Source organism: Ylistrum balloti, unplaced genomic scaffold (assembly GCF_031769215.1).
Source record: "Ylistrum balloti isolate Yb309-2 unplaced genomic scaffold, AGI_CSIRO_Ybal_v1 Utg371686, whole genome shotgun sequence".
NCBI classification, from domain to species: Eukaryota; Metazoa; Mollusca; class Bivalvia; order Pectinida; family Pectinidae; genus Ylistrum; species Ylistrum balloti.
In genome coordinates, this window is record NW_026782852.1 from 103,548 (window position 1) to 117,004 (window position 13,457).

At 36.1% G+C, this 13,457-nt stretch overlaps 1 protein-coding gene across 1 annotated transcript in view; it reads left to right on the forward strand.

Annotated features, from left to right (window-relative positions):
* The first annotated feature begins 390 nt into the window (after positions 1–390).
* LOC132563356 (alpha-1,3-mannosyl-glycoprotein 4-beta-N-acetylglucosaminyltransferase C-like) overlaps positions 391–13,457 on the forward strand; it is a 32,733-nt gene continuing 19,666 nt past the window's right edge. Inside the window, exon 1 of the mRNA XM_060228117.1 lies at positions 391–487. Coding sequence (XP_060084100.1) covers positions 391–487 — 97 coding nt within the window. The remainder of the gene's footprint in view (positions 488–13,457) is intronic.

Genomic DNA, 13,457 nt, shown 5'->3' on the forward strand with positions numbered 1-13,457 from the left:
AAACTTGTTCCAGTGTATAACAAAAATATTGAACACAATATTACTAACTCCCTAATATGAACAATATTATTAACAGCTGTTTATTTTAATAAGAAAAGATAAATTAAATGTTCACGTGAATTACTGCTATCGATTTACTCAGTGTCTTCGCGTGTGTAGTTTTTGACCCGCGTGACTAAATACTGCAAATAAAAAAAACGTAAACATTACAAAGGAGATTTAATTAATAAACGGTTGTATTTATTTTTGACTGTGCCTTTATAAAGCGACGTGAATATAGCCGGGCGTTCATAACTTGGGTATAGATTTCACCGTGACACCTGTTGATAGTTCGTACGCCTGAGCGTGGTCCGGTTAACAGTTATCATGTACTGCGTGAGGCACACTAGGATGCGGCGGTCACGGAGTCGGATGCTAAGTCTCGTGGCTGGAATTACCGTAGTTGCGTTGGTGTTACAAGTTCTTATTCTTTACCGTAGTGATGTTTGTAAGTATCCTTTGTTTATTTTTTTTAATATATTCCTTTTCACAACCGGAACATCTGTGGCTACATGAATCTGATGATAATAGTATTCACTAACATTCAGGTGTGTTCCCTAAATGATCAAGTGTGTTGTTGCTTCAGTAAACACGACGAACAACACGCCAGTGAATCTTAAAACTCACATACGTCTAAAGCGATTCTATAGCGATTCTAAGTAATTCTATATGAATTATTATATATGTAAATATACAAAACACTAAATGAATTTGTAATCAATTAATATCAAACCGTTGTTGATTGTTAAATAAGTTTGAATTGCGTTACATTTTTTGATAAAATAGAAGTGATACTTTCTATTCTCTAGGTATTATCATAATGTTAAAAATGAAAAAAAAAATGTTTGTAGGAGTAAAGGAAATATGCATGTACGTTTCAAGAGCATCGATATACAGCAGTATGACAAATACAATACACAGTTTATACATGTTGTCTATATATAATACAGGGAATTAGTACAATATGTATTTACTTAAAACTCGACTCAGGATTATATTCAACAATCAGTGCTCTAAAATAGGACTGAGTCGAAGCTTATGCTATTTTATCCTCTGGTGAACTTAAATTTTGGGTTTAACAGTGGTGTGTACATTATGAACAATAATTGTGTGATTAAAAAGGGGTTACGCTTGCGGTGAAAAAGTGACAGCGATATGAAGAACTTATATCGTTGCTCTGAAGGATATCTGTGCGAAGTTTTTATAGGTTTAACGAGTCCATGCTATCTTATATAGAGGAATTTCTTATTTATAGTTTTTGTGGTGTGTTAAGATAACACTTGAAGTCGGTGATTTGAAACATATGGATGTGCCATGTAGTTACACAAGTACGTGCGGACAGCGGAGTGTATAGTACATGTGTATGTAATAAAATTAAACTATGAAGTGAAAATCATGATTTTTAGTTCGTGTCACCAAATGGTCATCAGGTTTCCATCCTGTCCAATCCTCTTTTGCATGTACCAGACAGTCCACACAATAAACAGTGACCACTGTCATGTTACACTAAATGAAATTATCACGGTGACCTACGTACAAAGACTCGAAAACCTAGGGTACATACTCCTGTCGTTGTCATATTTCCTGTGGAACGCTTCCTTGCACAGTCATTGTAAAAAGTATGTGTATACACGTTAGGAAAAGTTTGGTTAGCTTCCTGTGAACAAGTGGTTAAAACACACGGAGCTGATCACAAGTTTACGTTAGGAAAAGTTTTGTTAGCTTCCCAGTTGTTAAAACACACGGAGCTGATCACAAGTTTACGTTAGGAAAAGTTTTTTAGCTTCCCGTGAACAAGTGGTTAAAACACACGGAGCTAATTACGAGTCAGTGTGGCACAGATTTAAAATAGAAACATTTAGATGTTGAAATACATGTCACGAAAACCCATGGACAGATTTGTTTGGTATCAACAACGATCCCTAAAGACAGGTCATTATATAGATTCTGTCCTTGGTTACAAATAAACTTAAGTACGCTAATCTCCTTTGAAACAATGTAAGATAAATGCCGGAACTTGCTAATATGAAATAAGATGTACGCATACCATGGAGAGATGAAATATTGGATCACAACAATAAGCTAAGGAATTTAAACTGTCTTGGTTGTAATTAAAGCTGCTGCCAGGGTTTACTGTTAGAAGCTGTACCGGGCAGATTTTTTTTGTTGGGACAGATTGAAATTCTTGTCCTACATTCTTATCTCCGACCTTTAGGGACCTATACGTTGACCTTAGGCATAAATTTACATTATAATAATCTTTGCAAATAAAAAGTATATTGTATTTCGTATCAGAATATTTTATTGATGTAACCAATCATTAGGATTAGGCAGCAGGCTAGAGCCTATATAAGTCTTCTCCCAAGACAACATGGTGTTCAGACATAAACGTAATACACCATAAACAATACAAACACATACACACACACACACACACACACACACACACACACACACATATTTATTGTTGACAGACAAATAGATTTTAAATTATGGGAGACAACTCTTTTATTTTTTATACTTTATTCTTATGATTATAAAACGATAATTAGCAATCCACCAGCTTTTCAGTTTACTACGTCTTATGATATTAAAGGTGCATTACATGTACTTTCTCTCTTATATAAAAGGGGTTTGGGTCACAATGTCCATGATATAAAAGTTAGCCCCCTCACTTCAGTGAGGGAGCAAGCACACATAAAACACATTTTCTTATATCAAAGGATTATTATTCTAAATAAAAGGGATATTCAGACGAAGATAAAGAATAAGTAAAGTGAGTTGTTTCCTTATTATAAGATGATAACTGAAATATTGAAAATTAATCAGAAAGAACAAAGAATAATTGGAAAAAGGAAGAAAAATAAACAACTATTAACTAATGATATTCATTTCATCATTGATAACAGTTGAATTAACTCTGTCTGTGGAATCTTAGCAAATAGAAAGTATACTGTATTGATTTAACAGTGATGAGTTGTTTGACCTGTGACCTTTGATGATCAATATAGTGACTTTTGACATACTTCTAGATTATTATAAGATGTGTAACGAAAAACATATCATAAGTATTGAAATTGATGACTTTTGTGACCTTAATTTTGACCTTTGACATATAAATTCAATTCAAAATTATTTGCCATGAAATAAATATTGAATTACTTCTGTGATCTTAATGTTGACCTCTGACATATCATTCAATTTAAAAATTATTTGCCGTGAAATAAATATTGAATATCGATGGAAATTGATGACCTATTTGATTTAATTTGAAGTAAGTATCCGAAATTGCTTTCGAATTTTTGTATAGTAGATTAGCATCACCAAGGTCATACATACAATATGATCACGACCCCGAAAGTGGATAACGTTACGCGTGGATTCGATGTGTCAGATATGAGCTTACAGAGAAACAGAAATAAGACAAGTAGGCCTGATCGGGAAACACAATTTGCCTCGTGCGATATTTCAAATATATAATATACATGTTTATATATCTCGTCTTATTTCAAATGTCTTCACAACACTCACATAAACCTATCACGTTTTCAGCTTCGCGCCGTATATGATTCGTGAGAACACACATGTATATTGTACCATATCCCAAAACGATTTTTAATCTGGAACTGGCGCTACCGTTGTCGGAATACACCTGCCATGTATTTTTTTTTTAGTGTATTCGGCAGTGACGGAAAACAGTTGCATGTTAGCACGTGCAATAATTCGAAAGAATCGCTATCTGAATGTACTTAAATATTACCTCAAACATATAAAAAGTTGTTTAAACAAGCGATTTTACATGTTGTAATGAACATGTAGATCTATGATAATTAATAAAATCGCTGTTACCTCCGATGAACTTTGGACCTATGTTTCCGCGCGGAGGAATTATTTTGGCATTAGGCAAAATTCAGCGTAACATCAATGTCAGGCAAACACAGATTGAACAACAAATCTATTTGTTTCAATCGTCAGATTTTCAATCAGTGTTGCAGGATAAATAATATACGCGCTCAGGGATAGAAAGACATCCACACCGTCGTCAAAATACAACTTTTATTAGGTCATCTGGACCCGAAGGGTCCGATGACCTATAGTCATCATGCTTCGTCCGTCGTCGTCCGCCGTGCGCCGTGCGCCGTCCGCCGTGCGCCGTGCGCCGTCCGTAAACTTTTCATTCAAACGACTTCTTCTCAAATACTAGAAGGTCTAGGGGGCTAATACTTGGCACAGAGGATACTGGCATGGAGCTCTACCAAGTTTGTTCAAATGAATGACCTTGACCCACTTTAAAGGTCACAGGGGTCAAATATGTTAAAATCTTTAAACAACTTCTTCTCATTAACCAAAAGGCTCAGAGTGTAGATATTGGGCCTGTGACATGCTGGGATGAAGGACTACCAAGTTTGTTCAAATGAATGACCTTGACCCACTTTAAAGGTCACAGGGGTCAAATATGTTAAAATCTTTAAACAACTTCTTCTCATTAACCAAAAGGCTCAGAGTGTAGATATTGGGCCTGTGACATGCTGGGATGAAGGACTACCAAGTTTGTTCAAATGAATGACCTTGAACCACTTTAAAGGTCACAGGGGTCAAATATGTTAAAATCTTTAAACAACTTCTTCTCAATAACCAAAAGGCTCAGATTGCTGATATTGTGCCTGTGGCATGCTGGGATGAAGGGCTATCAAGTTTGTTTAAATGAATGACCTTGAACAACTTTCAAGGTCGCAGGGGTCAAATATGTCAAAATCTTTAAATAACTTCTTCTCAAATACTAGAAGGCCTAGGGGGCTAATACTTGGCCCATAGCATGCTGGCATGGAGCCCTACAAAGTTTGTTCAAATGAATGACCTAGGCCCACTTTCAAGGTCACAGGGGTCAAATATGTTAAAATATACAAAGGACTTCATCTCAATAAGCAAAAGTCTATGAGTGCCGATATTGGGTCTGTAGCATGCTGGGAGGAAAGGCTACCAAGTTTATTCAAATGAATGACCTCAACCCACTTTCAAGGTCACAGGGGTCAAATATGTTAAAATCTTTAAACAACTTCTTCTCATTAACCAAAAGGCTCAGAGTGTAGATATTGGGCCTGTGACATGCTGGGATGAAGGACTACCAAGTTTGTTCAAATGAATGACCTTGAACCACTTTAAAGGTCACAGGGGTCAAATATGTTAAAATCTTTAAACAACTTCTTCTCAATAACCAAAAGGCTCAGATTGCTGATATTGTGCTTGTGGCATGCTGGGATGAAGGGCTATCAAGTTTGTGTAAATGAATGACCTTGAACAACTTTCAAGGTCACAGGGGTCAAATATGTCAAATTCTTTAAATAACTTCTTCTCAAATACTAGAAGGCCTAGGGGGCTAATACTTGGCCCATAGCATGCTGGCATAGAGCCCTACAAAGTTTGTTCAAATGAATGACCTTGGCCTACATTCAAGGTCACAGGGGTCAAATATGTTAAAATATACAAAGGTCTTCATCTCAATAAGCAAAAGTCTATGAGTGCCGATATTGGGTCTGTAGCATGCTGGGAGGAAAGGTTACCAAGTTTATTTAAATGAATGACCTTGAACAACTTTCAACAGGGGTCAAATATGTCAAAATCTTTAAATAACTTCTTCTCAAATACTAGAAGGCCTAGGGGGCTAATACTTGGCCCATATCATGCTGGCATGGAGCCGTACAAAGTTTGTTCAAATGAATGACCTTGGCCCACTTTCAAGGTCACAGGGGTCAAATATGTTAAAATATACAAAGGACTTCATCTCAATAAGCAAAAGTCTATGAGTGCCGATATTGGGTCTGTAGCATGCTGGGAGGAAAGGCTACCAAGTTTATTCAAATGAATGACCTCAACCCACTTTCAAGGTCACAGGGGTCAAATATGTTAAAATATACAAACGACTTCTTCTCAACAAGCAAAAGTCCATGAGTGCTGATATTGGGCCTGTAAGATGCTTGGAGGAGAGGCTACCAAGTTTGTTCAAATGAATGACCTCAACCCACTTTCTAGGTTTGGCTTGCTTTTTGTCAGATGACCGTTAAGGCCCATGGGCCTCTTGTTTTAAAACAGTGACCATATATTCTCTTTATCACTTGTACGGACACCCCCAGTACCCCGCACGATACTGTAAATGTTGATAGTTGCAGTTCTCATAACTATGATAAACAGAACTTTGCGGTTCAATAATAAATGAGTGTGTTAGCGCTTTCTCTAAAAAATTATCAGATTCTCAAACTAAAGTGACGTAACACTATACCCATATTTGACCATGGATGTGTTTTCGTAATTACAAAGATAAAAAACCACATGTACCAAACATGTTGACGAGAACACAGCTACGGTCAGTTCCTTGATTTCTCGGTTACTGATCTTTCACAGTCTTTTAAAAGTTTGATGGCGATGGTGTCATATTTCTTGGTCAAAATTATTCATCATCTGTGATGAAAACTACCAATAAAATATATATAATAAACACTTCAATGCTTCAGATACCATAACACAGAACGTCTTGACAAAATGATCGTGATGACGGCTATTTAAACGAACTATTTATATGTTTTCTATCACAGATTGTGCGAAGTTCATTAATATTGAGGGTAGTGTGTGTGTGTGGTATTCTTCTAACTCGCGGAACCATTTTTGATAAATTACTATCCTTTGTGAATTACAAACTCTTCTGAATACCCAAGCCACTGTACAGGACCAGAAAAGACGGCACACACTAACTTGTGATTTATAAAAGAGCACCTAAAGTTAAAGTTATTCTATGCATAAACCAAAAAAAATTCTCTAATGTCCCCGACCTATTGAAAATACCGTAATTATGATAATTACAGCACTGTAATTACTGACCATTTGTACTGTAATTACTGAACATTTGTACTGTAATTACTGAACATTTGTACTGTAATTACTGAACATTTGTGCTGAAATTACTGAACATTTGTACTGTAATTACTGAACATTTGTGCTGAAATTACTGAACATTTGTGCTGTAATTACTGAACATTTGTACTGTAATTACTGAACATGTGTGCTGTAATTACTGAACATATTCAAATCTTGAATAATATATAGAGAAAGAAAAGTTTTCCCGCATGTCACTTCCGAGCATTATCGAGACATAAAGTCGTGTTGTCGTGATATTTAAGGCGACTTAAAGATCAATTTTATCACGACTAGTCGTCTTATTGAGACGAGTCGTGTTCATATGACGACTTGTCGAGATACATTTCACGGCAACACGACAAGTAGATGGCAGTTACATGCCACCATAGTATCCCACTCTCTTGAGATCTGCACACTAGTCTGTTTTCAAGGACTATATATCAAATATGTCAATACCTGGCACGATATAGTGAATAACAGGACGACACCTGTGGAATTTAGTTAACACGTGGCCTTCAACTTTTTTTTAAGATTTCAAATATCTTCTTGTAATGTGACTCGCTTTAGGTGTGGAGAAATGATTATCTTATCTGTCGGTCAGATGATTAGGTGGCATGCCTCTTGTATGGTATAATACGCGATTTCGTACGATTTTGACAACTATGAACATATTTGGATGAGAATTATATTTAAATAATTGAGCGCCTCGGTGTCCTGCTGGGGTCGTTAGACATTATGTTTCAGTGTAAAAATTGTAAAATTATGTTCAATTCCGCACTATCACAAAATAACTTGCAAGAACATAACTTAACCTCATCAAAACGCTTGCAATCACATCGCTTACACCTGGATGCCGTACCTAAGTTGTTGGTAGAACGCTAAACATTATATTTTGTACTTAACCCCTGGTGTCTCACCCTATCATGGATATTTATTGTATATTTCATGTTCTACGCTAAATATATGTATAGATCATTCTTCAATCGTGACATTTAAAAAAAATGTCTAGTTGGATGTTAAAAAGTAGCTTAGTATTGACACAGAAAACAGCCACTGATTAAACTTTACAATATCGCTGTGCCGTCTCTTGATTATTTATAATCTGTCGATTTGTTCCCTCGCAGCGTTGTGTCTTCGGTAATGTTCTCCCGCAACCAGTTCTTCCTTAGTGTTTCCGCGCTACATAGTGTCTTAAAAAGTGTTCTACCGCAACAGGGTGTCCTCGGTAGTGCTCCGCAACGTAGTGTTTTCGATAATGTTCCAACTGTAGCATGATGTCTTCGGTAACGTTCCGTCTTATTACTGTACCAGTGACAGTTGTTTTCTCGTTTTTTTAATGTCTGTGGTTTTGTTCCGCTGACCTATTCATGGTGTCGGTGTTCCCTCGTAACCTTCTCACAGTGTCTGTGTTCACACATGACCTACTGATGGTGTCGGTGTTCCCTCGTAACGTACTCACAGTGTGTTCACACGTGACCAACTGATGGTGTCGGTGTTCCCTCGTAACGTTCTCACAGTGTGTAACAAAAGCCAAAAGTTGCCGTCATTTTGTAACAATTGCAGGTGGTTATATATTGTAGCGTGATCAAATACGTCTCTACTTCAATATCTGTAATTTTCAACAATCCGCTTATTCTTATAATGTATTCATTTGTTTGTTTATTGAAGCATTTGTTTGTTTATTTATCCTGTCATTATTTCATATTCTGTTTATTAAGCTAGCTTCATATGGGGTAGTTACGTTATGTACCTCATTCGCAAATCTATTTCTTTATTTATGATCAGATTCAAATTTTATTCAAATATCGCCTCTCATCCGTGCATCTCGCTAGTTTTGAAACGAACCTTTTTAAAATTCGGTTTGACTGTTCTCCTCTTGAACCAGACAAACCAGGTATGTTCAGTTTTGAGGATGATAGGATATGAAATAGAATAGTCGCCTGACAGATGTTTAGTATTTTCGACAATCCAAAATGTTATTGCTCTGTCTTAGAAAAAATAGTAGTTTTTAATGATGTTCTCGAGAAATATTCTATTTTTTGTGAAATATGAAGCCGGGAGTGTTTGATGTTTGTTAGTTTTTGTTCTCTGAAACTTTCTCAGATATCCTAAGTACCTTCCTAGGTGGACGTGAGGCTGAGGGGGAAATCCCGTTTACCGACAGATGACCATTTCGTATTAACCATTCTGGTGTTCCAGGGTTACTGCCCCTTGTTTCATTGTGATAGTAAGCGAGAAGCTTGACAGCCGATTGGGACTGAAAATGGTAGCTACATGCAAAGAGATCGTTACCCTTAGTTGTGCATCTTTAATTTTTAGGCTGGTTCGAAGTCAATTAAGATGACAGAAAGGCAGACTAATTAGCATATGTACACATTTTATCGTTAGCTGTCAGACAGAAACCGGCGGATCTTTTCTCAATTTTCCAAGTATAGATTTCCCTCGTGAATGATGGTATCACGTAATTAATTCAATGTCAGAAATCATTAACAGCAAATAAAACGAAGAATAGAGACAACAGGGGGAGCTAGGATTCATATATAATATCTTAATGTTATAGATACAAACAATACCCACCAGCTGTGGACTAGACTATAGAAATATGACAATGGTAGCGTCATTCCTGTCATATTCAAAGATCGTTGCCAACATTTTCTTTAGAATAAGAAGTAACGTGCAACTTTTACTTTTACAAATATTTAGATATTTCCAAATAAGACATAGAATTTAGAATATTAAGTGTACTGAAACAATGTAAATGTAAACATTTAACTGTCATGATGTGGCGTTTATAGTTATAACAGGCAAATGTTTGAGTTTATCTTGGAGAAAACGTTTGTTTAAACTCTCATATTACTAATTGATATTATCTCGTTACATACTGACTTCGATGGTATACAGCTGTGGTATCGTGACAGCCTTAAGGGATACGGATGCCGTTCACAGACCAAATGTTACTCTATGTCATCTTTTTATTTACATTGATTGCCAACAGTACCACAGGGGCTCGTCATTATAGTATAGTCTCGGTCACAACAGACCCACACTGGATTGTATGGGATGTTATTGGTGTACACAGCGGCTCGTCAATATTATATAGTCTCGGTCAAAACAGACCCATACTAGACTGTATGGGATGTTATTGGTGTACACAGGGGTCCGTCAATATTATATAGTCTCGGTCAAAACAGACCCATACTGGATTGTATGGGATGTTATTGGTGTACACAGGGGTCCGTCAATATTATATAGTCTCGGTCAAAACAGACCCATACTAGACTGTATGGGATGTTATTGGTGTACACAGGGGTCCGTCAATATTGTATAGTCACGGTCAAAATAGACCCATACTAGACTGCATGGGATGTTATTGGTGTACACAGGGGTCCGTCAATATTATATAGTCTCGGTCAAAACAGACCCATACTGGATTGTATGGGATGTTATTGGTGTACACAGGGGCTCGTCAATATTATATAGTCACGGTCAAAATAGACCCATACTAGACTGCATGGGATGTTATTGGTGTACACAGGGGCTCGTCAATATTATATAGTCACGGTCAAAATAGACCCATACTAGACTGCATGGGATGTTATTGGTGTACACAGGGGTCCGTCAATATTATATAATTTTGGTGAAAAAGGACTCATACTGGATTGTATGGGATGTTATAAGCGTACCAAGGGGCCCACCAATGTATTTAGTCTCGGTGAAAACGGGCCCACTCTGGACTATAATAGAATGATATTTGCGTACCACAGGGGCCCGCCAATGTATTTTAGTCTCGGTGAAAACGGAACTATCCTGGTATGTTTGAAAAGTTATTGGCGTGTTCCTACTGGCGTACCGCAGATTTTCAATAATATATTTGAGTTTCGGTAAAAAACGGAGCCATTCTGGACTATATAGGATGAATTTGGCGTACCGAGGGGTCCGGTAATATACATGTATTATAGTCTTGGTAAAAATAGTCCAATCCTAGTCTGTACGGGAAGATATTGGTTCATCAGTGCAAAAAGATAGCTCCCCATCGTGTGATGTAGGTTTTTGTGTCATAACGGGTTTAAGTGTTGATGTTAGAACTCTAAAACTTCAACATATATTCAAATTTTAAATATTTAGATTAAAATGTTTACCCTGCTAGCTTGGAAACATTGACCTTTGAACTTACGCATGAAAATGTTACAGGAACTATTTCCGCCAAATTCATATATAATCGTATTTGTTCATAACATTTATCAAATAAGACACATATATTAAAATTCAAATAAGATTAAATATGATGATCGGATTTTTATTTCTATTTTTTTGTTTTTGTTTTTGTAACTATCACACTTACAAAGGGAACATCTTTATTGTCGCGGAAGAAAAATTTTCAATTTGTCGTGAAGAGTCACCAATAGTTGTCTACTCATTAAACCCTCTTCAACCAATGAGCGACTGTCCCGGAGTAGATGTACTAACAAGGATTGTTATACAGTAGATTTGATGAAAAGACAGTGACGTAAAAATAAAGGATTTGATTATATTCATAAGTTAACTAGGCTTTTAAGGAGCAATTCCGCTAAAATATATTCTAAATGGGACGCAGAGAATATATTCTAAAAGAAATTACAACTTAAAAGCATGGTTTACTAAACAGAAAAACCTAGTCCCTATGTATGGACCGTAATAACCACGAAAATTCTCAGGTGCCTGTGAACGATACCACCGAGGCATAAAATCAATGAAAGACATGTGTTACTTCTATTGTGATAGTTTAACAACGTTAGAGCTATGCTACATGAAGATAAACACGATAGAATGCAATAGTTTTCATATCGACCATTTAACATTGAGAAACAACACGTGGACATTTATCAATAATCTTTATGAAAATCAATGAAGAAACAATTTGTTGAAGTCACGTTTATGCAAAGCGTCTGTTTGAAAAAAAAAAAAAAAAAATCGTAATGTATAATATCGGTTACGAAACGCACGCACGAGGTTACAGATAAAGGGGATTTTAATGTCTTAATTCACACGATAATACGTTGTACTGTGTATTGTAGCTTTTATTTTGTAGTAACCGATTCCCTGTTTCATTGTCTGGATGGAAAATGTCTTACAATGGATAAACAATTGTTTTGGTATTGATGTTAAGTATCAAGCTGAAGCCATTGGAATAGTTCCGTTTCACAATTCTTGTGCTGTAGATAAATTTGACATGGCCAGATACCATTGAAGTTGAATAGGACGTGATAATAATGGAACTGCATTTTTATGGCACAGGTCTGTAACAGACGCTGAACTTTTATATATTTCTTGTCTTAAGTTCTTTCCACAGGGACTTGGTCCGAATTCCCGACTCACGGACCACAGATATATGTATTATGTATTGACAAGGGTTGTAACTCCCGACAAGGGGAAATTAAGCATATTTTATCAAATTATGTGTTTGTAATTGTAGCGGTATAGAGTACCAATGACCGTGTCGACACATAATGCCCATTTCAATGCTCGTTTTAGAAATCCCAAATTAACAGCAAGGTGGGCAATATCTTCCACAACACCCGTGATCTTTTCTTTAATATCGCCGATCAATGGGCGTACGCCTTACTCATTCTCGCCTTGGGACCCAAAACCCAGTTCAGGATTATAATAAATATGATATATATCAAGAACGAAAATTCAAATAAATTTCAAATTTTCTTTAAAATTCTATTTAAATGCTTTAAAATATCTAAAACTCTGAATTAATTGATTACAATTTAACGTTTGAGAGACACGTTTAAATTTTCACCCCTCAAAAATGCAAATCGCCGAAATAAACAGGGATATTTAATAACGGTTTCTGATATAAACAAATAAGAAAACATTATGAAATTTATTCAAAGTGTAAAATTTGTGTGTAGAGAGTTTCGATATGTACATATACATGTATATTTCACATCCTGTTACTTTTCAACTCGGTATGATATCTTTTAAAATTCATCATGTTACTTTCAGTTTCACTCTCCTCATCTAACGCACGTTTACTTCCGGTTTGTGAACAACTTTCACAAACGACCAGTCTGTCTGCTCCCAAGCCCTTCCTGAACTTGGTCACTTGGTCGCGAATGACGTCACAATTGCTACACGCCAACTCTATCTGACCTTATTGTACCTAAGGGTATACATTCATAAATAAATTAATGATCAGACGAGTTAAACGTCATTATATATATACAATATTCTGACGTTCTATCGACTTTTTGATATCGGTCTGGCGTCATGATCGATGATCAATCGATATAAAATAGATTATAGAACGTCAGAATAATTCTAATTAGATCTATCGATCTTGTGTATTCCAGCCATCTGAAAGCAGAGCGACTTCGTCTTTTTGGGGAAAAAAATAAGAAAAAAAATAAAGTAAATATATTTTTTCTATGTAATTGAAAATTTATTTTCATTTTGTCACGTTGTCAGCTGACACTTTACACAATCTCTCTAACTAAAGACCATTGTTGAAACATCATGCTATT